The sequence below is a fragment of the Thermothelomyces heterothallicus genome (assembly GCF_042370625.1).
Source record: "Thermothelomyces heterothallicus CBS 202.75 unplaced genomic scaffold P884_scaffold_6, whole genome shotgun sequence".
In the NCBI taxonomy this organism is placed as follows: Eukaryota; Fungi; Ascomycota; class Sordariomycetes; order Sordariales; family Chaetomiaceae; genus Thermothelomyces; species Thermothelomyces heterothallicus.
Window position 1 is genome coordinate 1,278,021 of NW_027192567.1, and position 22,266 is coordinate 1,300,286.

The 22,266-nt window shown below is 56.0% G+C and overlaps 11 protein-coding genes across 11 annotated transcripts; 5 read left to right on the forward strand and 6 right to left on the reverse strand.

Annotated features, from left to right (window-relative positions):
* Positions 1-554: 554 nt before the first annotated feature.
* Positions 555-1,975, reverse strand: P884DRAFT_196060 (uncharacterized protein; the record flags this gene model as incomplete). The annotated part of the gene is made up of 2 exons (XM_069437952.1): positions 555-1,589; positions 1,694-1,975. The coding sequence occupies 2 exons, from the start codon at positions 1,973-1,975 to the stop codon at positions 555-557; spliced, it is 1,317 nt and encodes a 438-aa protein (XP_069299468.1).
* A 48-nt stretch (positions 1,976-2,023) lies between these two features.
* P884DRAFT_180067 (uncharacterized protein) lies at positions 2,024-2,320 on the reverse strand (the record flags this gene model as incomplete). The annotated part of the gene is made up of 1 exon (XM_069437333.1): positions 2,024-2,320. A coding segment is annotated over one exon (297 nt), but the record flags the coding sequence as incomplete, so codon positions are not given.
* A 1,588-nt stretch (positions 2,321-3,908) lies between these two features.
* P884DRAFT_298396 (uncharacterized protein) lies at positions 3,909-4,896 on the forward strand (the record flags this gene model as incomplete). Its single annotated transcript, XM_069444603.1, has 4 exons — positions 3,909-4,067; positions 4,204-4,589; positions 4,684-4,804; positions 4,870-4,896. 4 exons carry the CDS (start codon positions 3,909-3,911, stop codon positions 4,894-4,896), a joined length of 693 nt encoding a protein of 230 aa, XP_069299470.1.
* Positions 4,897-5,800: 904 nt separating this feature from the next.
* On the forward strand, positions 5,801-6,854 carry P884DRAFT_257511 (uncharacterized protein). Its single transcript, XM_069441150.1, has one exon. It carries the CDS (start codon positions 6,254-6,256, stop codon positions 6,527-6,529), a length of 276 nt encoding a protein of 91 aa, XP_069299471.1. The 5' UTR covers positions 5,801-6,253; the 3' UTR covers positions 6,530-6,854.
* Positions 6,855-7,629: 775 nt separating this feature from the next.
* On the forward strand, positions 7,630-7,997 carry P884DRAFT_298397 (uncharacterized protein; the record flags this gene model as incomplete). Its single annotated transcript, XM_069444604.1, has 3 exons — positions 7,630-7,646; positions 7,717-7,825; positions 7,950-7,997. 3 exons carry the CDS (start codon positions 7,630-7,632, stop codon positions 7,995-7,997), a joined length of 174 nt encoding a protein of 57 aa, XP_069299472.1.
* Positions 7,998-8,696: 699 nt separating this feature from the next.
* Positions 8,697-10,726, reverse strand: P884DRAFT_240112 (P-loop containing nucleoside triphosphate hydrolase protein). Its single transcript, XM_069440165.1, has 5 exons — positions 10,545-10,726; positions 10,441-10,450; positions 9,847-10,358; positions 9,158-9,765; positions 8,697-9,106 (listed from the first exon to the last, which is right to left on the reverse strand). Exons 1-5 carry the CDS (start codon positions 10,636-10,638, stop codon positions 9,080-9,082), a joined length of 1,251 nt encoding a protein of 416 aa, XP_069299473.1. The 5' UTR covers positions 10,639-10,726; the 3' UTR covers positions 8,697-9,079.
* A 495-nt stretch (positions 10,727-11,221) lies between these two features.
* P884DRAFT_195697 (60S ribosomal protein eL22) lies at positions 11,222-11,720 on the forward strand (the record flags this gene model as incomplete). Its single annotated transcript, XM_069437927.1, has 3 exons — positions 11,222-11,263; positions 11,335-11,531; positions 11,594-11,720. Coding segments are annotated over 3 exons (366 nt in total), but the record flags the coding sequence as incomplete, so codon positions are not given.
* Positions 11,721-11,941: 221 nt separating this feature from the next.
* Positions 11,942-13,254, reverse strand: P884DRAFT_240116 (mitochondrial carrier domain-containing protein). Its single transcript, XM_069440166.1, has 2 exons — positions 12,973-13,254; positions 11,942-12,851 (listed from the first exon to the last, which is right to left on the reverse strand). The coding sequence occupies exons 1-2, from the start codon at positions 13,124-13,126 to the stop codon at positions 12,016-12,018; spliced, it is 990 nt and encodes a 329-aa protein (XP_069299475.1). The 5' UTR covers positions 13,127-13,254; the 3' UTR covers positions 11,942-12,015.
* A 758-nt stretch (positions 13,255-14,012) lies between these two features.
* On the reverse strand, positions 14,013-15,050 carry P884DRAFT_298401 (GPI biosynthesis protein family Pig-F-domain-containing protein; the record flags this gene model as incomplete). The annotated part of the gene is made up of 2 exons (XM_069444605.1): positions 14,013-14,405; positions 14,541-15,050. The coding sequence occupies 2 exons, from the start codon at positions 15,048-15,050 to the stop codon at positions 14,013-14,015; spliced, it is 903 nt and encodes a 300-aa protein (XP_069299476.1).
* A 51-nt stretch (positions 15,051-15,101) lies between these two features.
* On the reverse strand, positions 15,102-16,667 carry P884DRAFT_220544 (Translin). Its single transcript, XM_069439456.1, has 5 exons — positions 16,609-16,667; positions 16,260-16,510; positions 16,089-16,185; positions 15,865-16,010; positions 15,102-15,788 (listed from the first exon to the last, which is right to left on the reverse strand). The coding sequence occupies exons 2-5, from the start codon at positions 16,426-16,428 to the stop codon at positions 15,481-15,483; spliced, it is 720 nt and encodes a 239-aa protein (XP_069299477.1). The 5' UTR covers positions 16,429-16,510; positions 16,609-16,667; the 3' UTR covers positions 15,102-15,480.
* A 1,838-nt stretch (positions 16,668-18,505) lies between these two features.
* P884DRAFT_196016 (uncharacterized protein) lies at positions 18,506-20,273 on the forward strand (the record flags this gene model as incomplete). Its single annotated transcript, XM_069437950.1, has 3 exons — positions 18,506-18,772; positions 18,829-19,956; positions 20,160-20,273. 3 exons carry the CDS (start codon positions 18,506-18,508, stop codon positions 20,271-20,273), a joined length of 1,509 nt encoding a protein of 502 aa, XP_069299478.1.
* Between the last annotated feature and the right edge of the window lie 1,993 nt (positions 20,274-22,266).

Below are 22,266 nucleotides of genomic sequence, written 5' to 3' on the forward strand. Positions count from 1 at the left end.
ATAACTAACAGGGTGTCCCTCTCTCAGATTGATCCGGAATATGACGTGGGTTTGCGCGCTTGGGGCGGCTGATCAGCGCCGGGTTTCACGATCAGTAAGGAACAGCCAGCCCTAAGCAACCATTTTGGGCTGGTGACGAACAACAAGTAGTGTGGTGTTTCACTTCTATTAGATAACGGCGATCGCATCTGATTCCGACCCAAGTGTACGGAGTCACTACTACTCTGTAACATTATGTACATACATAAGCACTGCCTTGCTCAGGTCGCACTCGGCGACGTCGGACAAGGTGAGTCCTTCAGCTGGCCAGTCCAGAGACATGCTCTTGGCATGCGAAGAACGGGACCTCCCCCTGACCGATCGCCGAATAAACAGAATACTCGGGGGGTTCAGCTGCTCGTACTATTGTAGTCAAGTATCATGGCTTACGCAGAATTTTTGAACAACCCGAAATTGGAAAGCATTTGCGAGACGAGAGCTGGTACGGAGGATGAAGTACGCCGGCGTAGTACATCGTTTCGTTTCATTCATTTTTGGTATTACGGTAAATTACCTTATACTGGTGAATTAACCCAAAAAAGGAAGAAAAAGAAAAAGAAAGAAAAGGAAACTAGTTTTGCGAGGTTGGGGAGAAGGGGGAGAAGGTTGGTCGGCCATTCTGACGAAGATTCGCTGTCGCTTGCATCCTCCTGCACGACAGAGCAGATCCACGCGGCCCCATTGCTCACAGCGCAGATGCGACCCGGTCCGGCTCTCCACGTCCCAAAACCGAGGAGCTCACCATGGACGACGTGGTACGTTCCGACCAGGGGTTGACGGGCGGACTTGGCGGGCGACCCGAACACTACATCGTACGAACGCTGCTTCACCAGCCGCTGTGCGATCCAGGTGGGACGGCCGGGGACGAGCTGAGCGGCGTTCTCGAGCTGCTGTAGATGAGCCATCCACTCGGAAGCGCTCAGCTCATCCCCGAATATGATGCCCGCCCCCTTGCCGCCCCGGATTGGCTTAAGGAGGTATTCGCGCCTCAGGTCCGGAGACTCGGCGCAGCGCCGAAGCAGCTCCCGGATCGCTGGCGAGCCCGGGAGCAGCGTCTCTGCGATGCCGTGACGGAGGGCGTCGGCCTGCGTCTCGCTCAGCACGGACCGGGCGACTAGCGAGTCGAGCTCGTCCCGCACGAGGCCGAGCATCCGCTTGTCATGGACGAGCAGAACGGTCCGAAGGTCGTTGAAGCACCGGAGGGCGACGGCGCGCAGCACGTCTCGGGGCAGTGCGAAGAGTTCGCGCTGGTGCAGCTCCAGGCCAACCTGGTGTATCTCCTCCAGCGTCTCCCCGCCGAAGGAGAGCAGGCGGGTGGAGGCGGAAGGAGGAGACGATGACGACGGGGCCAGACAGCATAGCTTGTAACCCTGGAGAGCCCCGTCGTCGGGCACCAGGCGGAGGTCCTTGGGCGCGATGATGCGCGGCCTCAGACCAGAGCGGCGCTCGAGGAAATCAACAAACATGTGGATATCGATGCCCGCCTCCTCGCCTTTCAACAGGTGCAAGGGGCGGTCGAGGCGAAACAGGCTGCACAGCCCATCGAGGATCTTTGGGGTGGTGATCATCATTGTGTCAGCCATGCACAATACTTAAGGGGCTGGCTCGGCCAGTGTCAAAGCCGTACGCCATAAAGAAAGCCAAATGGGCCTACCTTAGACGAATTGGTCTCGGAGCGCAATCCTCGCTTCTCCACGCCGAGGTTTACAAGGGCCTGTCGCCCATATGCCTCGTGCATGAAACCATTGAAGCTAAAGCGAGCGTTGATCTCGGTGAGACAGAAGATCTCGCCCGATGGATACGGTCCTCCTTGAACAACATCTCCGACCAGGAAATCGGGTCTCCAGGAGCCGAGGACGTGTCGGAACTCGGGAAGACTATGGGGCACTTGAGTCTCGATCCACTGCCAGATTGCTCTTAGTACTAGGCATAACATAACGAGGGGCAAAAGAAGAAAAATCGGGTCCGGAAACGGGCAACGCACCTGGAGGAGCTCCTCCTCTTCCTCGGCCAGCGGCATCCGCAGGGGGAAATGGGCGGCCGGGTCAGACCACCATCTCTGCGCAATGTCAACAATGGCCAGCGTAAGGGCGCGGTGCAGCCGCTCGAGCTGCTCCTGGTGATGCTTGGCGACGAGGATAGGCCGGGGGCAGGCGGCCGCGTAGGAGCCCTTGTACCACTTCTCCACCGGGCACAGCCCCAGGAGGCACGACTCGTGCATGTCCTGCTCCTGGCGATAGATGGCCGCGTCCGTCGCTGCGCCGGTCGGGGCTTCACCGACGGGGCCGAAGAAGGCGTGGATCTGTCGCAGCGGCTGAGCTCTTGTCGACTTCATGGCGGTGTCTGCCCGGTGCGAGTTCAAGCGGGAGCGTGCAAGAGGAAGATCTGTGGGAAGTGGTGGGAAATTCCCACAACTTGGGGTAAGAAGAGGAAGGCGCGTTTGGGTTCGTCGTCATCTGCCAAAGCGAGTTCGTTGCCATGGTAGATACACTACTCCGTACTTACTGTATGTACTTATGTACGGATTACCCGTAATATGCACGGAGTGAATCGTCATTAGTGTAAGACAGCAGCTAATGCATAGAGCAGATCTTGCACGGCGAGCGCGAGGTCAGAGACCAGGGCCACGCAGATTCCTTGACTGACGCCCGAACAGCTGAAGCGCTAACTAGTGCATGTATGGGACGTGACTGCCGATTCGTCGGCCGATTCTGGCAACGGGTCAATGATGCGCGGAATACCTGCTCGCAATGTCGCGGCATCTTCCAAGTCTGGCCCTGTTTGACCCAGATCACCAGATCGCGCGGTTTACGAAGCTGCCGTAGCAGGTTGTTCCAGTGGAACCAGAAATTCCAGCGTGTCCTACTCGCGGTCGCTCTTTCCACGCCCTGCTCCTGCTAGGCACCCAGCCATCAGCTACCATTGGTCAGCAAATGTCCTTCCCGACAAGATTAGTTTCGCGGGTTCGGAATTCAGCTCAGGCCGTGTACGTGTATGCTACAGAAGCGTACCAAAAAAAAAAAAAAAATGCAGCCATCTACGAATTGTCGTCATTTGTGATCCCTGCATCTTCTCGCTGCTCCTGCGGCTGAAAATGATCTGCGTCCGAATAAGGTTAATTAGTCGACGGATCCCCGGAGCGGATCGTTGCGAGCCCCACAAACCCAACACCAGATGCGGCACAGTGCAGAACACACGGCGACCCTTGAATCAAATGCGGAATACTAGTGTACTACACCGTGAAGGCGTATTTTGTACCCCCTAATTACTGCGGTCATGTACGAAACGCCAACGATGTTTTGGCAGCCTGTAGGCGTGGGGATCACCGCAGTGCTGCGCTAAGCATCACACACAGCACAAACGCCTCCCTATCAAGGATGGCGAGTTGCACCATGGGCCGCGTCTCAGCACACCGCCAGTGTGAAGAGTGAGCGTTCCTCCATGTCATTGGGGGCAACAAAACAAAGAAAAAAAAAGAATAACAAAAAAGAGGGGTAAAGGGAAGGCGGGGGATATTATTCGCAGAGAGAGAGAGCAGCTGTCGCACTATTTTTGTTACAAGGACCTCGATCTGAATTCCGACTGGGTCATTTTCGCAGCTCAGCCGCCTGGCTCGACCTTACGCTACGTGCTCCGAGCCTACCGCCATGGTTAGCACAATACACACACAACACTTTTGTCCACGTCTTGTTCATGGACTCATTCCCGACAGATTCAAAAGTCAGCACCATGTAGTTGTTATCACAACCGCCACGCCAGGTAGGGGCTGGAGAGGAGACTCCCTTGCTCCGCCGCGAGCTCGGGGCGTCCTCTTCCCGAGTGGGATACACTACGAACCGTGACACTGCCGGTCAGGATGGGCACGGCGCATGGCACCCAAGGCCTCTGGTTGCTTCTCGGTCGCCGGCAACCTCGGCATCTTTCTCGGCCCCCTGCTGGGCGGCCTACTCGCCAGTCCCGCTACCCAGTATCCGGGCCTCTTCGGCGGCATCTACTTCTTCGAGCGGCACCCGTACGCGCCCTGCCGGGTCTCGCCACGGGGAGGGGCATCAGCCTCTGCGGTGCCATGACCATCGCCCTGTTCCTCGAGGAAACGCTTCCTCGAGGAGAGAGAAGGACGATCCGGAGTGGGAGCGGGGGCAAGCTCACGGCGCCAGCAGCTAGCCCTCAGAACACCGACCGACCGCGCCCTCGCGGATGTTGCCCATATCCGACATTGTACGGGCCCCCGGCGTGGCCCTCGCCCTGTCGATCTACGGCCACGTCATGCTCCTCGCCTTCGCCCTCAAGGCCGCCCTTCCTGTCATGCTCTATACACTCCCGTACGTCTGGGCGGCCTTGGGGCTCGGGCTCCTCGCTCGTCTCGCTCGTCATGGCCACCGAGGCCGCCAGCCCGGCGCTGTGGCTGGTCTTCCGAAGGCCTTCCCCGCGCTCCACCGCCGCCTCGGCACCCGCGAGGTCCTGCGCGCCTGCGGCACCGCCTACCCGGTCACCTTTGCCGGCTACGCCGTCCTCAACTGGATGCTCCGGCGCGGCCCGGGCGTCGCCATGTCCTTCACCGCCGCCCAGCTCGCCCTCAACGACGCCGCCCCGAGGCCCCCGCACCCTCGGCACCCTCACCGCCCTCGCCCTGACCGTCTCCAGCGCCGTCCGCGCCGTCGGCCCCGGCGTCACCTCGGCCCTCTACGCCATGGCCGTCCGCAGAGGCCTGCTCGACGGCCAGCTGATCTGGGTCGGACTCGCGCCCCTCTCCGCCCTCATGGGCGTCTGCCGCCGGCGGGCTCCCGAAGGAGAGCAAACCGAGAGAGGCCGATGAGGTCGGCAAGCCAGGAGGAGGAGGAGGAGGAGGAGGACTAATAAGGATCATTCTTCACCTACAATAGTTAGTAATTAAATAGTAATCAGTTTGCAGTAGGTAACTATAGGTGAGACTTGAGTTGCAGGCAATATATCATTAGTATAAGGAGACGATCGCAATGGCCAGCACATGTGTCCTTAGGAACTGCTCCAGGCGGGCTAGCGTCTCCTTTGCTAAGTGTTCTGCCACCCTTGAGCTTTCTAGGTGGAGGAGAGTTTCTTTGAGAACCCGTGTGCTTAATAATAGCCCTACATGAGGGGCAATACCCGGGGTTATATCGTCGCCCAAAAACGCTGATTACGCTCCTCTCCAGGTTCTGTATCTTCTCTGCCGCCATGATCATCATGTGTATCTTACGTGAACCTGTCCTCTCGGCCGTTATGTTCTGAAGGGTAACCACCGCGCTCTGTCTCTGACGTCACTCGCGGTTGTAATGAATTACCATCGTTATGCCCACTCCATCGCTCTCTCCCTCTCGTTTGAGTGCCGTAAACCAAGGTACTCTCATAGATACTCTGACCAGGGTGTATCATCCGTCAGTGAGTTACACCTCAAGTCCGAAGCACTTGTTAGACCGGAAGCATTGCTTCAATTCTCAATCAGCTAACAAAAGGTTATATATAGAAGAATAGGGGCATTTTCACCACCCGGCTACTCACAACTGTAGTGACATCCCTATGGCGAACATACCCCTATTTGTAGGCGATATTTAAGAAAAGAAAGATTATAAGCAGGGAGAACCGTAGTATCTAATGACCGGCGGGATAAGTTCAAAGAGCGTGCCAGTTATTTCATTTCCGGTCATTTCCAGCAGGAATTGTAGCATGTACTCGGATTTTATAAGCTGAGGCATATTTGTTCGTACTCGAAGGAATTTTGCATTCTGCTAACAAGAAACGAACGCCTCGTTCTTCTAGCCGGCTCTTTCCCTTAGCCGAAAACTCCCTGCCCATTAGACTCCTGTTCAGAGGAAGGAGCGCTTAGCGCTAGGGCACGGCTCTGCTGAAAGGCATGGCTCAGGTTTTTGCCTAATTTGTACCAGGTGATCAGGCGAGCTCACGTTAAGAGCTAATCACCTCACCTTATGGTGGCCACCCTACGAACATCTCTACGGTGCAAAGCGCCAAAACAAATCCAGTGACCGTGACTCTGACCTAACTTAGATCTAGCAGGGACTAGTACTCAAAATCGTTGTTGGTTCTCTTCTCACTTACCTATAGACGTTGTCGTTCTTCCAATCTTGGCTTCTTGTTTGGTTAGTTTTCTATTCGCTTTCCTCCTTTTAAATACCTTTCATTTGCATATATACGGGTGTCTCTAAGACTTGACAAATTACCGAGCCATCCGCTGCGAGGAATGCCTGATCGGTGTATGAAGCAGAAAGCAGGGTTAGTGTGGGTGATCGTGATGACATTCATATATGGTAGTTATTGGCAGATAATTTGTCGAAGCGAGCGAGCTGAGGGCGGGAAGATACCAAATATTTTTTTTTCGGCACCTACTCTAGCTGCTGTGCCTGTCTATTTGTGCTCCTTGAAGCAGTGCTTCAGGGTTCTGCAAATCCGCCTCCACACATTGAGGCTAGCCTTAGAATTGTCGACTTCAATCCTGCTGCCGCTGCCAATAGTGTAGAGATTTTCTCGAGCGCGCATGTCGAGAAATAATCCGTACATACAACCCTACAGTGTTACTCTGTACCCCTCCCCTGCAACCAACGGATAGGGGGATGATGTCATCAGCCAGCGTGCTCTGGGGCTGGACACATGCTGGGGTACCAGATGTGGCATGCCTTGTCAAGGCCAACTAATCGGAACATGATGTTCTGGACAGCCAAACCAAGGACTGGCGCAGCTGGCTTTTGGCCGATGCAAAGATAAAAAAAAAATCAGCCATGCGGACGTTGGATGGGCTGATGATTTCGTTCTGCATACTGGCAACTGGAAAATGCCTTGGACGCAATGCGCCCCGCCGCCGATGAAATTGAAGCAGTGGTTGTGCGACGCAGAAAATCTTCTTCAGGCCGTTCCCAAGTATTGCCCAACCTTACTTGGCAGGCTACCTACTCTCTTCCAGCACCTAAGAAATGTGGCTGGCATCAATCAGTTCGGCCTATTTACGAGAACCCTATCTTCACCGAACTTTGTCAAGTCATGACCCAAAGGTGCCGCGTTGCCGAACATTCTAGCACTGGCAACCAATAGGCGCTCGAGTGTCAACGAGCATTGGCGAACCATGGGCGTTCCCGCCACTAGATCCAAGCAAGATGGCTGGGAACTGAGCCTCGAAACTGGGCAGTGGCTGATCGCATACGACAGCATATGACGCATGTCCTCGACCCCCAAGCCCCCGCGCTGCCGCGGCCAAGGTCGGCGTTCCAGCACTACGGCCGAAGTAGTGGAGGTAAGCTGCTCGCGGCCCACTGATTTGGCAAGGCACACGTACACGACACTGTATCGTCCCTCCCCGACCTTGCCGAATCAGTGGGCCATCTTTTTGGCCGCCCGTTCAATGTCTCGCTTGTTTGCCCAAGCAAGTACACGTATTAAAGACACCAAGAGCCCGCTCGCCATCGCCCGCCCTTTGCTCAAACATAACAAAAACAAATCTACTTCTCCAGCACCTCGAGTTTAATCGACCAAGTTCACAAGATCACTTATCGACCTACCCAGGAAGTTTTCGACACCACAGCGAACCTATTCTCAATCACGCAACATTAGCAAACATCGTCAAAGATGCCCCTCACCGCCAGGTTAGCCTTCCCGCCTCACTACCTAACTAGTTTTGAAGCATGTTCATTTTTGCTCACCCGGTCCTTCTAGCGACATCTGCAAGATCATCTTCGCCATCATTCTTCCGCCGCTTGGTGTCTTCCTCGAGCGCGGGTGCGGCGCGGACTTCTTCATTAACATCCTGCTCACCATCCTCGGCGTAAGTTTCTTGCCTTTTTGTTCACTTCATACATTCTTCTTTCAAACGGGAGTTTGGTCATTTTTTCCAGCGAGAGGGAAAAAAAACCGGATTGCGGTGTGCTGACGATTGTTCCTCCTTCTAGTACATTCCTGGTATCGTCCACGCCTTGTATATCATCTGCAAATACTAGAGCATGGCCCCCCCATTACCTGGCACCTGTCGTCGAGATGCCGCCTCTTTCTTCCGCGCTCGTATAGATTTAGCGAGCTTGGGCCGTCCCCTTCCCTTCACTTTTTCCCTTGCCCCAGACCTGAGAAGAACGTTCGCCGATTGAGGACCCGGATGTCTCAAACTCAATCCCACCGAAAGAAACTGGAAAAAAAGAAAAAAAAATTGGAGCGAACGGGAGTTACGGGAGTTTCGGCAGTTTGCCCAGAGCGACGGTGCTGCCACTACCCTTGTCGGTGGGCTGCAATGACATCAGCGCCCAGCTCACCCGCCCACTTCTGGGCACTCCGCTCCAGGCCTGCCACGGATGCAAGTTTGGCTCGGCGCCAAGCAATCCAGACGACCACGAAGGATCATCACTTTTGGTCATGTTCATCGAATGACCAGCCAACGGGTATCCTTCGACGGGAAGGCGAAAAGAGATGCTGCCTTTTTGAGAGAGGTGTCTTGGGGGACATGATTTTATGAGCTATGACTTGGGCACGGGACTCGATGGGACTCTTTTGCTTCTTTTTTTTCTTTCTATTTTCATGGTTTTTCTTGCCAAGATTCTCACGTCGTTTGTGCTCGGCTCGACTTGTGAGCCGGTTTAATCTCACGATACCCGAAATCGGCCTTGCGCCACGAATTGAGCATGAATTGGTACATATTTCGGTCTCGCCCCGACTTGAATTGAGTTAGTTGTCGTCTCCCTGCGCGTGTCCTTTGGAACCTTGATGACCTTGGCGTACGCGCCCGTCGTCCGATCCCGCCCAGTCCATAGCGGCCGAGCTCCCTGGCTGTGTAACGGAAAGAAGGGGAGAGTGCGACGAGAGAATTATGACAAGTACCGCGATTCGAATGCCGAGTCACGACTCAAACTGGAAGCGCGGCCTCGAGGGCCTTTGTGACATCCTCGTGGTCGACAGGGAAGCAGCGAGTCGATATGCCTCCCTTGTTATTAGCCCCTTGAGGTGATGACCCCCTGACCCCACCAACAAGCCTCTGTTTGCGTAGCGGAGTAGGCAATAGGAAACGGCAAGGATTGTGTCGATCATAAACCGCTTACTTTCCGACCTTGAATGACAATATCTTTCCAAAAGTTAGCAGCTGGCTTGGGATAGCAAGCATCTTTATACTCACATCGTTTTTCCCCACTGACACGATCTGGTCTTCGGCAATCCGGATTCCCCCGGGACCCTCGACGTAGGCAATAGGTGCATCTCCCATGATCTTCCTGCCCACGTCGGCCACCGTCGAGTTCTTCTTGACCAGAACGCAGTCTCGGAATACCGCCTTGGAGTCGCCAGATCCTGACCCGAATGTCGTGGTATTCCTAACAGGAAACACCGGCACCAAGCCCAATATCTCGGCAGCCTTGGACAGCACCTGAACTACCCCTGTCGAACCGAACCGGTAGAGCACCATGTCCCTCAGGTTCTCTATCCTGGCACGGTTCTTCTCGTCGAGCTCCTTCAATCCGCCCCCGTCCGGATCGCCTTCTGCTATTAGGTCTTCCCTCGTGTCCACGAACTCGCTGCCTTCTGTGTACCGGATATATCCCTGCTTGGCCAGCTTGCGGAGGAATATTTCTGATATGGCCGAGCAGAGCACGATATTGTTGGGATCTTGCATCTTGGCAATCTTGGCGATGTTCTTGTCGGCGTCGGGGTGGTCGATCTTGTTGAGAGCGATAACGGTCGGAAACTTCTCGTCGGTAAACGCGTTAACTACGCGATCGATAGTCTCCTCTGCGAATCATGAACGAAGCCGAGGTCAGCACAGTCGTCCTCATCGGCGAGATCCGTGGAAGAGGCTAGAAAAGCGCTCACCACTCCACTCCTCCAACGGCTCTTTCAATCCCAACTTATCCAGCGTGCGCGCCACGACCGCGCTCGTGCTCCCGTACCCGCTGAATTGGTTCTGCAGCGTCTCTACGGCCGTCGCCTTGACCGCGACGTGCCTCCTCTTGATCGACCCCCACTTCTCCATCAGGTTCCCCTTGATCCAGGCGACAATCTCGCTCCGTAACCACGCGATGTCCACGCTGGGGTCGTACCCGCGCGTGTTCTTGCCCTCGGCGTCGGTCGTGCCCGAGACGTCAACCACGTGGATCAGCGCGTCGGCATGCCGCAGGTCGTCCAGGAACTTGTTGCCCAGTCCCTTGCCCTGGTGCGCGCCGGGGACCAGCCCGGCGACGTCGAGCAGCTCGATGGGCACGCTGCGCCGGCCGTTGACGCACGAGCCGTAATTGGGCTTGCACCGGTCCGAGAGGCCGTAGCGCGCGCAGGCGCAGTCGATCTGGAGATATCCTATGGCCCGCTGCGGGTCGATCGTAGTGAACCTGGGCGGGCGTGGTTAGCGACTGGAAAGGCCAAAGAGTTATGTAGGGATTGGTCGGGAGGGTCGAAGGAGGCGTTGCATACGGAAAGTTTCCTGCACAGGAGGCCGTATCAGCAACCTGGAGGCTCTCTGTCTGGCTCGCACTTTACGGGGGAGCGCAGGAGCTGGAGATGGCTTTTCTACCCACCGACTTTGGACGAGGCATCTGTGAGGGAGTTGAGCGTGCTGGATTTGCCCGCGCTGGGCTTTCCGACCAGGCCGATCAGAGGGTCGCGAGGCATGTTGTGGCGGTTGTCTCCGCTCAGCGAACTTTTGTAGGCAGCGAGAAAGAATTGATATCAAAGGCGGGAGCTTGTTGCGAAGTCGCTACGATCGTTGTCGAGTTTGGTATTCGCAATGTAGCTGAACGGCAAGCGGGCGTCTGCTGATAACTACCCCACCACCCCACCAAGATAACAATGCTGCAAGGTCTGGAACAGATATGATAAGGGTTAGGGTGGATAGACTGAAAGTCCCGCATCCCCACATCCGCTCTTCAAACCCTAAAAACTTAGGGCCAACGAATTTACGCAGCATAGTATCGAATTGGAATCCCTCACCGCCCAGCGACAAAGTTTCCCCCCCGGTCGATATCTTAAAAAAAAACCACCCGTCACCACACAACCAGGCGCAGGATATCAACCTCTTTGCGTCCTAGACATCCACGGTCAATCTCCGCCGATCCATCCCGACAGAAACAATGGCTCCCATCGCAGTATGTCCCACCACCTGACCGCTTTGCTGTTGGCCCAGTCCCCTCGGGCCAGCCCCGAGACGGATGATGGCGTGAAGCAGTAGGCTAAGTCAATTCCTTCGGGACAACAGAAGAAGACCGGCGCCAAGAAGGGCCCCAAGGTCACGAAGAAGGTGAGTGTCCCAGCTCGCAATGGAAGCAGTTGCGCTTGCCCGTAGCTAACTGGCGGTCGCCTCGCAACTAGTTCATCATCAACGCTTCGCAGCCCGCCAGCGACAAGATCTTCGATGTCTCGGCGTTCGAGAAATTCCTGAACGAGAGGATCAAGGTCGATGGCCGCGTCGGCAACCTCGGCGAGACCATCAAGATCTCGCAGCAGGGCGAGGGCAAGATTGAGATCATTGCCCACAACGACCTCTCTGGCCGCTACCTCAAGTACCTGTACGTCGTGGCCGCGAGAGTCCCCGCACCGGAGAAAGCGAATGCTGACGGGGCCGCCGCAGGACCAAGAAGTTCCTCAAGAAGATGCAGCTCCGCGACTGGCTTCGCGTGGTCTCCACTTCTAAGGGCGTCTACGAGCTCAAGTTCTTCAACGTCGTCAACGACGAGGCTGAGGAGGACGAGGAGTAAAATTGGTCGCCATCTGGTTGGGAGTTCCTCGGGATCATCAGGCAGGGGGTTACCAAAAACAACAAAGACGGCAATAGGGATACTAGACGGTTGTTGTGAATAGCGGGAATGGGTCAAGAATGAAGACACTGCCGCTGCCGCGGCCGCCGGGCCACCCTTCTGGCCGAATCATCTTGGTGCTTTTATTATTTTTGCCTTGCCCCCTGGGTATAATGCTGTGAAAAAAAAAAAAAAAAAAGGTAAACGAAATTTCACCGTCTGTCCTTTAAACGAAAGTACGGGCCAGGGCCGGTCATCACTCGGGTAGCGCCCGCATGGCCGCCTCAAAGGCAACCAGGGCCATGGCGTTCGCGGGGAAAGCCCTGAGGAAGCAAGGCAGGAAGCCGCGCCAGTAGCCCATGGCGCCGCTCTCCCTGTAGACGGCCTTGGCGGCGTCCTTCCACCGGGGGAACCTCCTCACGCCGTCGTTGAGCCCGCCGCCGAGCGGATCCGTCATGATGCGCTGCTTGACCACGTCGCTGGGGTAGCTCATGACCCAGAAGACCTGGGCGCTCAGGCCGCCGGCCCAGAAGTTGATGGCCGGGGCGCTCAGGCTGGTGTGCTGCCGCATCCAGCGCGAGAAGAGGTCGTAGCTGCCCCACCAGAAGAAGAAGAAGCTGCGGAAGAGCAGGGTGGCCTGCAGGCCGTGGTAGACGCCGCGGATGCCGTGGTGGCGCCATATCTTGGCCAGGCAGTCCAGCGGCCCGCTGTAGAGGCGGTCGCTCTTGCGGGCGGCGTACTGGATCTGCAGGCGCGCCTTGATGTGCTCGACGGGGGCGGCGACGAAGCTGACGGTGGCGCCGGCCAGGATGCCGGCGAGCCCGTGGCCGTGCGCGGGCAGGGGCGGCGGCGGCCCCGGCGGGGGGTGCGGCGAGAAGACGTGGTCGCGGAGCAGCCGGCGGTAGACGGACAGCGAGCCGAGCATGACGCTGTCCATGAACATCCACCCCACCAGCGGCGGCGTCGCGCCCTTGTACAGGCCGAACAGGCCCTCGTTGCGGAGCGTCTGGGTCAGGCACTGCAGCGGGCCCGAGAAGCGGTTCGCGTTGGTCGTCTGGAGGCGGACCTTGATCGTGTCGAAGGGGTGACCGACTGGTGGATGAGAGGCAGGGTTAGTGATGCTTCAGGAAATTTAGCATAGTGAAAAGAAGGGGGGAAAGAGATTAAGAGAGTAAGTAGTAGCGGGAGGCTGAGAGGAGGAGGAGGGACACACCAGATAGCTTGGCTATGCCTGAGAAGACGCCTGCTACGAAGCCCTTGTAATTTTTGTTGGACGTCGTTGTTTGGGGCTGAGTTGATGGTGGTGGTGGTGGTTGACCCGAGGCCGGGGTCGCGGCCGGTGTCTGCACGGTCATGTTGGCCGCCATTGAAGTTGCTCCCCGGGCGCGGTCGGATCGAGAAAAGGACTGGGGAGATTCGGAGCAGCGGCGTCTCGGAAATTGAGTTTCAAAGGGCGGAGGGGTGCGGTGTCCGGTTCATGTTGAGTTGTCGTCGAGTCGGCTGTTGGAGTTATCGGAATCAAATCCGGAGCTTATTCCCGATCCACAGATGCGGTATCGGACGCCCCGAAGGGTTCGGGATGAGTGGGGCCGGTCATGGGTGAATGTGTGCCGAGCGCGCAAGTCGTAGCAGAGCGGAATCTGCGGCACTGCTCCGTACTTGTAGAACACGGCGAGAGCCGGGGCGTAAGACAAGCAGCAAAAGTTCACTCACTCACTCAGTCACTCAACTCACTCGCCTCTCCTCCAGTCCGAGAGAGTTGCCGGGCTACGGAACCCTTCGGGTTCGACTCCGTTCATCAAGAGCCTTTGCCGTCCCCGCGGGGACGGAGGATCTGCAATCTTTAAGGGGAATCTGTAGGTAAGGGCGGTCGCGTCCTTGGTGCCGGTGTCGATCTCGCAGAGTCCCCAAAGGCCCTGGGCTTGTCGATGTGCGGTTCGAATCCTCGAGCTCATGAAGGAGCCGGGGTGGGCACACAGCCCGGTCCGGGGCAAGTGGTTCTCAGTGTGGAAACTCGTATCTTGTGCATACGTAACAATTGACCAATTCGTCGAAGAGGTCGATAGAATTCGTTGCCAAACGAGGCTTGCAGCTTTCACAAGTGTGCGCTCCACCAAAAGAACCCATCCTACGCCCCGTCTCTTCTTCCGATGCGAGTCTAAGGGTATCTCAACGCCTTCTCGGTCGGTCCCTTCACGGACCAATATTCACACACGGTTATTCATACACCATCGGTATTTTCTTTCCTTCCTTCTAGAAGCTCTTTCCCCAAGCAAGCGTGCCCCCAATGACGCGGCCGAGCACATAGCCACCATACAAGCCGCACATGATGGTGACGGGCCACTTCTGCCAGTCGCGATCCCAGTCGAGCGGGATCGGCACGGCGCCGAGCCAGGCGCCGACGAGCCCGCCGACGAGCCCGCCAAAGGTCTCGTCCAGAGGCGCACCGAAGCCGCCGACGACCGCCCAGGCGGAGCCATCCACGCCGTGGACGTAGAAGAGCGGGAGCAGCACCAGCACGGCCAGGTGCGCGGCGCAGAGGAAAGTGTGCGCGGCGTGGGTGAGGAAGGGCGCGCCGAAGAGGATCATGGCGACGTAGAGGAAGGGCGTGACGAGGAGCGAAAGGATCAGCGAGAGGACCGCGGTCTGAACAACATAGTAACACCTTGGTTAGCTCTCCAAAAGTCGCCATATCCCGGGAAACTCTTGGGGGATGGGGGCCGGAAGTAGGCAGGAGGATAGAAAAATAGAAGGGGGAAGAGAGGAACTTCATGTACGCACAGTAAGGGCACTCGAGCCGCTGCTCTCCGCCGCCCCTCTCTTCCTAAGGCTGCTCTCCCCGGGCCTCGGCTTCCGCCCCGCCTTTGCTGCTGCTGTTCCTGCCGTTCCTGCAGCTCCTGCCGCTCCTCCTCCTCCTCCTCCTCCTGCTTGTGCTCCAGCCCCCGCCGCAGAACCAGCAGCAGCGGTACCCGGGCCCCCGGGAGCGGGCAGGCACCAGACGGCGTAGGCGACCTGCAGCGCGGCGGTGAGCGGCAGGGTGGTGGTGGCCATGGTCGAGACGGGGTCGGCGACGAGGGCGCGGAAGCGCAGGGCGAAGAGACCGGCCAGCAGGGCGGGGAGCGCGTGGCGCGCCGTCTGGGCGAGCGGGGTCTGCCGGATCTGCACGGGACGCAGCGTCGTCCGGGGCGCGAGCGGTGCCGACTTGGCGAAGGCCGCGTGCGCTTGCGCCTGCGCCGCGGCGCCTTTGACGAGGGCGGACGACATGCTCGTTACCGGGTCGGCGAGGAGCATCGGGGGCGCGTGTGGTGCACGCGCGGGGATGGTGATGTTGTTGTTGGCGTTGTTGTTGTTGTTGTTGTTGTTGTTGTTGTTGTTGTTGTTGTTGTTGTTGTTGTGCCGAGCTTGCAAAGCGGACGGAGAGCACGGAGGGCCGACTCGCAAAGTAATCGAAACCCGGGTGAATATCTCTCTAGTTATGCACTTTGGAATTAAGTTGACGACGTCCTCCGTAATTAAAGAGGTTCGCTTTGACTCGGCATGCTCGGCATTGGACCCTAACCCTAACATTGCCTCATCTCGGACCCAGCCCAAACCAACGACAAAGGAAAGGGGTTTTCTTCCTCTCAGGTCAATGCCGGCAGAGGGGAAAAAGTAAAGAGAATGCCAAATGAAAAGTCGAGTAATTCTGTAGCTTCATACAAAATCCGGGCTCGCAAGCCCCTCACCGAGCATCCTGTGCCGGGATCAAGTTGCGCAGCGACAAGTCGTAAACCACATCCTCGACCTTCTTGACGGCATACTTGATCGAGTCCACCCGCTTCCTCAGAATGTCGTTCTTGAGGTTCAGAACCTGGAATCCAGCATGCAGGTCCTTGATGAACCCGCTGATCTGCACGGCCATGGCATTGTCCCCCAGCGTAACCGAGTTGACTGCCAGCCGGCTGAGCTCATCGATCACGGCGATCAAGCCCAGAAGGTACTCTTCGATGGTGATGTGGAACGCGTCCCGGTCCTTGAGGTTCACGGGCACTGGGGAGCCATCAGTCGTGATCGTCAAAACAGAGGGGCCTATAGGGAAGGGGATAGAGAGCAGGGCAAGCCGCACCTTTGAAGGCCTGTCCAACATCCTCCAGGGTCAACAGACGGCCGAGCTCACCCGGCTTCGACTCGGTCGACAAGCCACCTAGCCAGGCACAGAGTATGACCGTGGAGATGGCATCCTGGACCGTACGCGACCATTTGTGGTTATACCTTCCCCGCAACGCGACATGGTCAGCGCCAGAACACCACCACGTCTTTTGCGTCGCATGAGGCCATTGCCGCACTCACTTGTAGTACGGGTACTGAGACGCAAACGCCGCCAGCTTACCGACGGTCTCGATCTCCTTGTTGATGCCGTCCTGCACCTGACCAAGCAGGCTTGCGTCTGTCTTTCGTTAGTCTCAATAACCGAGAGAGCGAGGACAGAGAGCTTCAGGAGAAACAAGGTTCGAGACTGACACTTTGGCCGCGGCGTCGAGTGTATCCGCGAAAGCACGCCCTGGGTAAACGAGACATGCTGGTTCAGGTCGTCGACGATTTGGTCCAGTTCCTTTCGGATGCTGGTATCCTCCTCAATCTTAGACTTGAGCTGGTCAAACAGCGAGGGATCGATCATTGGGGGCGCCATCTTTATTGCTGCTCGGGTCGTTTGCTGTTCTGTTGCCCAAGCCAGATCCCGAGGGTTTGCGGGGTGGAGCTCTGCAAACTGCCTGCGGACACTGATGTCAGTGGTTGAGAATCGCCTTTGGTAAGTTGTTCACACCAAGCGAACCTCCGAACAACTTGATACCAATGCATCAGAACACACCTCACCTCTACAGACCAGTAGTCGCTAATTTTGTCTTGATCACGTTGGGAAGTGAAATCGTGAAGCCCCAAATGCGTCGCATCATTCTGCTTCACGCTGTGAACCCTAACCCGGTGTTGATCACAATTCACGTCTCAACCCCCGTTCTCCTCCTCTCCTCTCTTATCAGATCCAACTGATGGGGCGCAACATTCTTGATTCATTTCAAGTTCGACGGCGCCTCGCCTCCCTGCTATTTCTTCCCACGGCTGTTGCTCAGTGTCCTTCGGAGGCCTTCAAGTTCTAGATATGTCCCTGCGCAATTCCTTTCTATGTAAACACGTGGGCCATACTGGTAGTTGTCGAGGGACCAGTGAATATTGACCACGATCAATGGCGATTTTGCCTTCATCAACATGTAGTTAACCGCAACGTATACCGTTAGGGAATCCAGTTGTGATAGGTTAAGAAGCCGAGGGGAGAACATCGAATTGGTGGTATTAACGATTACCTTTGTCTGGAGATACGCCACATCGGCAAGTTCAGCGAGCTTCTTTTCCATAGCAACACCTCCCGGTCTGTCGAGAGATGGCGGATACCGTACGTCGGGAATGGGTGACACCTATTATTTGGGCTTGGTTAACTCCGCAATCGTTTGATACCAAGATCCACGTTGTTCAGCCTGGCCGCAAGTGCCACTGTGTCCATTCACCGCTTGTGACACGCTCCTGTAAAAACGGGAATATGGTCCTGCCGAGCCACAACAGGAATTGGAGGCTGGCCTTTCGAGTTCGCGGTTGCAACGCTTTGAGAAACGAGTCATAGGACGGATATTAACGTGGAGGAGAATCGTTTCAACCTTCAGGCCGTCCTCTAGTGCGCGTCCAAAGGAACTTTCAATGATTCCAAGTTCACTAGTAATTATCTCCTCTTCGACCACCCACGGGAAGGTTGAGAACGGGACAAAAGGCGCGTTTACTTCAAGCTTGACACTGGAGATAATAAACTGATCTGCTTCTTGTTAATAAATCTTGTGAAAACTGAGTGGTGTGAGGTTTCTGGTAGCTTTCTTCGCTGCAAGGAGGTCGGGGAGCTGTGCTGCCAAAGACTAGGTAATTGCCAAAACAACAGTGGGTGAACAACTGATGGGATGATTCCTTAAAACTGCCAATTAATTAATGGGGCAAATGCTTGTTGTGTGCGTGGATTTCATGGTTATCTGGACGAGTTTAAAGAGTGGTGCAGCAGGAGCTACCTCTGAGGACTTCAGGTCCTCTCTATATCAACGGAACTACACCTGCCAGTTGCATGTAAAGCCTTTTATCTTGGATGATGTAAGATGCAGCAGAAAACCTTCACCGAGATGTACATCCACAGGAGGTTTCTGGTGTCATGTTTTACGTGTATGGTTGGAATACTCTGCATAAGCTTTTGATGTTAGGTATGGTCATTACCTTTATGATCCAGAATGCTCCCTTGGAATGCCATGCACTGTTTCAGAACATAACCTTCAGGAAATCACGTGAAAAAGGAGAGGTAGGGGGAAGAATGGGAAAAGAAGAGATGGAATCCTTTTGCGAAACGGTAGCTCAGGTCTCAAGAAGGCCACCTCACCTAAAACTGGTCTTCTTAAAGACGCTGATGGTACACGCAATTTCCCTTTTCCTAAACGGCTAGATGTAAAGTACACTCTGAGCAAGCTGTATATGCTCATGCTCCAAGGCGTCTAAGCAGGGCGATTGTCATGCAGATTTAGGGTGCGAATCCGAGTCTCAATTGAGCGCCCCGCTCCTTGCGATAAGCGATAAGAACGGAGGGACAGTGCGAGCGAGACGAGGTCACTGAACATTTCAAGGCAGGCACTTCGGTAGCTGCCTTCCATGGTCTCCAAACATTTGAGTAAATTTTAGCATGTCAGATGCGTCGGCAAACTCTTCCAATCGAAGGCCTCCCGGCCTGGGCCCGCCTCAATGATGTGGTGTTTCACGATGTCAAAGTCACTCGCACTGAGGGAAAGGGCTACGGAATGGTGTCTGGAACGGATCTGAACGTCACTGATGACACGACCGACAGCCCGACTCTGCTCGCCGTTCCACACGCCCTCGTCCTCAACGCAGAAGCCGTCAGCGAGTACGCCAAGGAAGACAAGAATTTCAGGCAACTCCTGGATGCGGTTGGCCATGGTGTAGGTACCGTAACCTGTCGCAAGGACGGCGAGCTGAATTTGACCCTACCTTGCAGTCCACACGAACCGACGCGCTGTTGTTCCTCCTCGTTCAGACGGTGCTGGCTTCCCGATCCAGCCACCCCGCCGTGGGTGTGTCTAACCCTTGGACCGAGTACCTCAAGTTCCTGCCCGAGACTGTCCTAGTCCCTACGCTATGGACTGAAGAGGAGAGGCTTCTCCTACGCGGCACTTCTCTCGAAACGGCCGTCGATGCCAAGATCTCGGCTCTGGATGCCGAGTTCGGCCTTGTCAGGGAAAAATCGTCTGACATTGTCGGCTGGAACGACCTACTCTGGGGCGTGGAAGGCGCCTCGGCTGTCAGCTTTATGGACTGGATCCGTCTCGACGCGCTGTATCGCTCCCGCTGCCTTGAGCTGCCAAGATCCGGGGAATCCATGGTCCCCTGCATCGACATGATCAATCACTCAGCCACGCCCTCAGCTTACTACGACGAGAACCCCAGAGACGAGGTGGTCCTGCGGCTGCGGCCGGGGACCACCATCTCGCGAGGCGACGAAATCACCATCAACTACGGCGACGCTAAGTCCGCCGCAGAGATGCTCTTCAGCTACGGTTTCATCGACCGGGAGACGGCGGTCAACAGCCTGGTGCTACCGTTGGCCCCTTTTCCCGACGACCCGCTCGCCAAGGCGAAGCTTGTCGCATTCGGGGAGCCGCCCAGAATCCACGTGTCGCGGGGTAGAGGGGACGGCGCAGGTGCCGGCGAAGGGACCTTGGCCCCCACCCGGTGGACGAGCCCATTCGCGTATCTCATGTGCGTCAATGAGGAAGACGGGCTTGAATTCCGCGTCCTGCAGCAGACGGACGGGGAGCAGCAGCTGCGCGTCTTCTGGCAGGACGAGGACGTCACGGAGCGTACACGCGACTTCGAGACGCTGGTCCGGACACACCCCCTCGCGGCCGTTCTGAGGCTGCGTGTCGTCACCGTTGTCGAGGAGGCGTTGCGGGCGCAGCTCGAGCGGCTTCGCTCGGCTCCCGCTATCCCAGTCCCGGTTCCGAACGGAGAACAAGAAGGCGCTCCTGCTCCCCGGCTGAGGGAGGATTGCGTCAGGGCTGCGGCGACGTTGCGCGACATTGAGGCGAATATTCTCGAAGACGCCATTACAGTTCTGGACTGCGAGGTAAGTGTCGCACCGTAAAGTTGGGCTGTGCACCTGTGTACACTACAGTACACTACACTAGTGGTGTATTATTGCGTGTGTTGGTTGCAGACCACCACGAGGCGCTCGCATGCAGGATCGCACAGATCGGGTCTAGCTAGCGCGCCCACACTTTTATACTGCACGTGCGAAGCATGAAACTGACTCTCCATGTCTTGCCGCAGAGAAGCTTACTACTGACTGACGAAAACGTGGTGGCTTATCTCGGGCTGACGGAAGCTGCCGAATCGGGTCTGGCGAGCGAGGAGGCGTCCAATGAGCCAGAGGATTTCAGCTGACCGTTTTGCTGGGATGGGGGAGACACCTCCTCTCGTAATTCTCATCTTTTCTTCGATTCTTGCCACCACTCTCGTGCAATATCAATGAGCAACAAGTCTTGCTCGTGAACCGCATCTGACGGTCCCAGGAGCCGACAATACACTACGGGACGCCGCTTTAAAGTGTGCAGTGTAAGAGACGGAAAGCGGGAAGATGGGCGACATGGTTGATCTCGCTAAAGACTGCAGAATTCACTAGTAGCTCTTGCGGAGAAGGATGCTTGCAGTGCGTATCGTCCCATCACAAGGGACCATATCTGCCGGAATTTACCGAAGGATGGGTGCAACGTGAGCCTCCGCATTCCTGCTCGCATTCCAAGAATGCGGGGAAGTTGGGGTCCATCGCGAAGAACCGGAGCGATCAATGATGATGGGCTTGGTTTTAATGCACCCCGGAATCGTCAGATCTGTGGAGATGGCTGGCCTTTCCTTGCTGGGGAAGGACGGGGCGTCAGAGTGACCATCCAACCAAGCGGTACTATCAGCAAAAGAGGCGATTGCGTGTACGGACGTACTGGTAACTGGTTTCTAAATACTCATCTGTACCGATGTATGCTGCCTTGGGTAACATGCATGTTTCAGGTCCTCCTTCTCGTGTTCTGCGGGGGCTAGTAGTACGTTTAGATGCCAGGGCCCCACAAGAAGACGTCCCGTCTCGATCGAGGTGCCACGGAAAAGCCTGCCAACTACACTAGGCTTCCAATGCGGTCTTTGTTCGATTTGGGGTCGTTGCTTGTCGCAGGAGGCCCGAGAAGAAGCAGCGGTGAATTGAAACCGTCATGTCCCTTGTTTCTCCCAAAGGAGCAGGAAGCCCTAATACGACTGGAGGGGCTGCCAAACGCTCGCTGATTCGCTGTCAACGATGGCCGGGGGTTTCCAAAAAATTTTCTCTCCCCTACTCATTGCCCTTCAATTCAGGAGGTACGCGCCGTCATCAGCATCGAATGCCGTGGTCAAGCCGCGGTCAAGATGTTGTACGTAGTTACAGCGCCCGGAGGTGCTTACAGCGCAGAGTTTTTTTTTTTTTTTTTTTTTTTTTTTTTTTTTTTTTTTTTTTTTTTTTCCGGTTTTTGTGTTCAGTTCGGTATTGCTGCGGACAGTGTAGAATGCGACCTTCCTGAATTACGGGTTACAACATCGCCTGCTCCTCTCCCTCGGTCATTTTTCGATCCTTGACGACAAGACGTACAATAGGTGTCCGGACGCTACGAGGCTAAGGAGCCGACTACAAGTCCCTGGTCGCCACGTGCCGTAATGGGTCGTAGGTACTAGGTAGGTTGGCGCTGATGACATGATGTACTGCGATATGTAATCCGTACAACAGTGGCTGTCGTTGGCGATTTGCCTGGTTCAAGCGTTCTCGCCTCATGATGAAACGCGGCACATACGGTACACTACATGTCCACGTACCTTTGTACCTGGCGGCGTGCGAGTCATAGCCAGCCCCCTGAGTCCGGTCCTCAACCATATGATGCCACTTTTGTTGAGCGTGTGTGTAACTGTACTGCCCATTTTGCAACGGGATTTCCCGTCAAGACTGCGGTGCTGAGTACTCTACTGCAGCGTACAGTACATACAGGTAATGTACTGTACCGTATGTACAGTGATACTCTGTCGACCGTGATCGGAGGCGAAGGCAAAACGTTCGACGTTCAAAAGCCGGCAGTTGCATGCAAGCGGCACGCAAAATCGCAACCAACCTAAATCTGCGGTATTTTTGAGGGAGACGCAGCTACCGAAATAAGATTTCAATTGACACCGCATAAGATCGCTGCACAGCTTGTTGTGACTTTATAGTTTAGTAGACTGGGTAGGTGAGAGCTGGGCGGGAAGAAGTTGACAAAGTCCAATCCCTGCTCTCCCCAGATTTTCCTGCCGACACTGATTCGGGAAGCCAAGTGGGTAGGGTCGCCGACTCGATTCGCTGGCCAATCAGCGCTGGCCACTCCTTGAC

Bases quoted from the DNA above. Each gene is read 5' to 3' on its own strand.
- P884DRAFT_240112 (XM_069440165.1), bottom strand. From the start codon at position 10,638: ATGCCTCGCGACCCTCTGATCGGCCTGGTCGGAAAGCCCAGCGCGGGC. The intron at 9,766-9,846 runs GTGAGCGCTTTT...CATGATTCGCAG, and splicing joins GCCGTTGGAGGAGTGGAGTG to AGGAGACTATCGATCGCGTA. The intron at 9,107-9,157 runs GTGAGTATAAAG...ACTTTTGGAAAG, and splicing joins TGTCAGTGGGGAAAAACGAT to ATATTGTCATTCAAGGTCGG.
- P884DRAFT_240116 (XM_069440166.1), bottom strand. From the start codon at position 13,126: ATGGCGGCCAACATGACCGTGCAGACACCGGCCGCGACCCCGGCCTCG. The intron at 12,852-12,972 runs GTGTGTCCCTCC...CTCATCCACCAG, and splicing joins AGGCATAGCCAAGCTATCTG to TCGGTCACCCCTTCGACACG.
- P884DRAFT_220544 (XM_069439456.1), bottom strand. From the start codon at position 16,428: ATGGCGCCCCCAATGATCGATCCCTCGCTGTTTGACCAGCTCAAGTCT. The intron at 16,186-16,259 runs GTCAGTCTCGAA...AACGAAAGACAG, and splicing joins CTCGACGCCGCGGCCAAAGT to ACGCAAGCCTGCTTGGTCAG. The intron at 15,789-15,864 runs GTGCGGCTTGCC...ATGGCTCCCCAG, and splicing joins TGTTGGACAGGCCTTCAAAG to TGCCCGTGAACCTCAAGGAC.
- P884DRAFT_257511 (XM_069441150.1), top strand. From the start codon at position 6,254: ATGCCTGATCGGTGTATGAAGCAGAAAGCAGGGTTAGTGTGGGTGATC.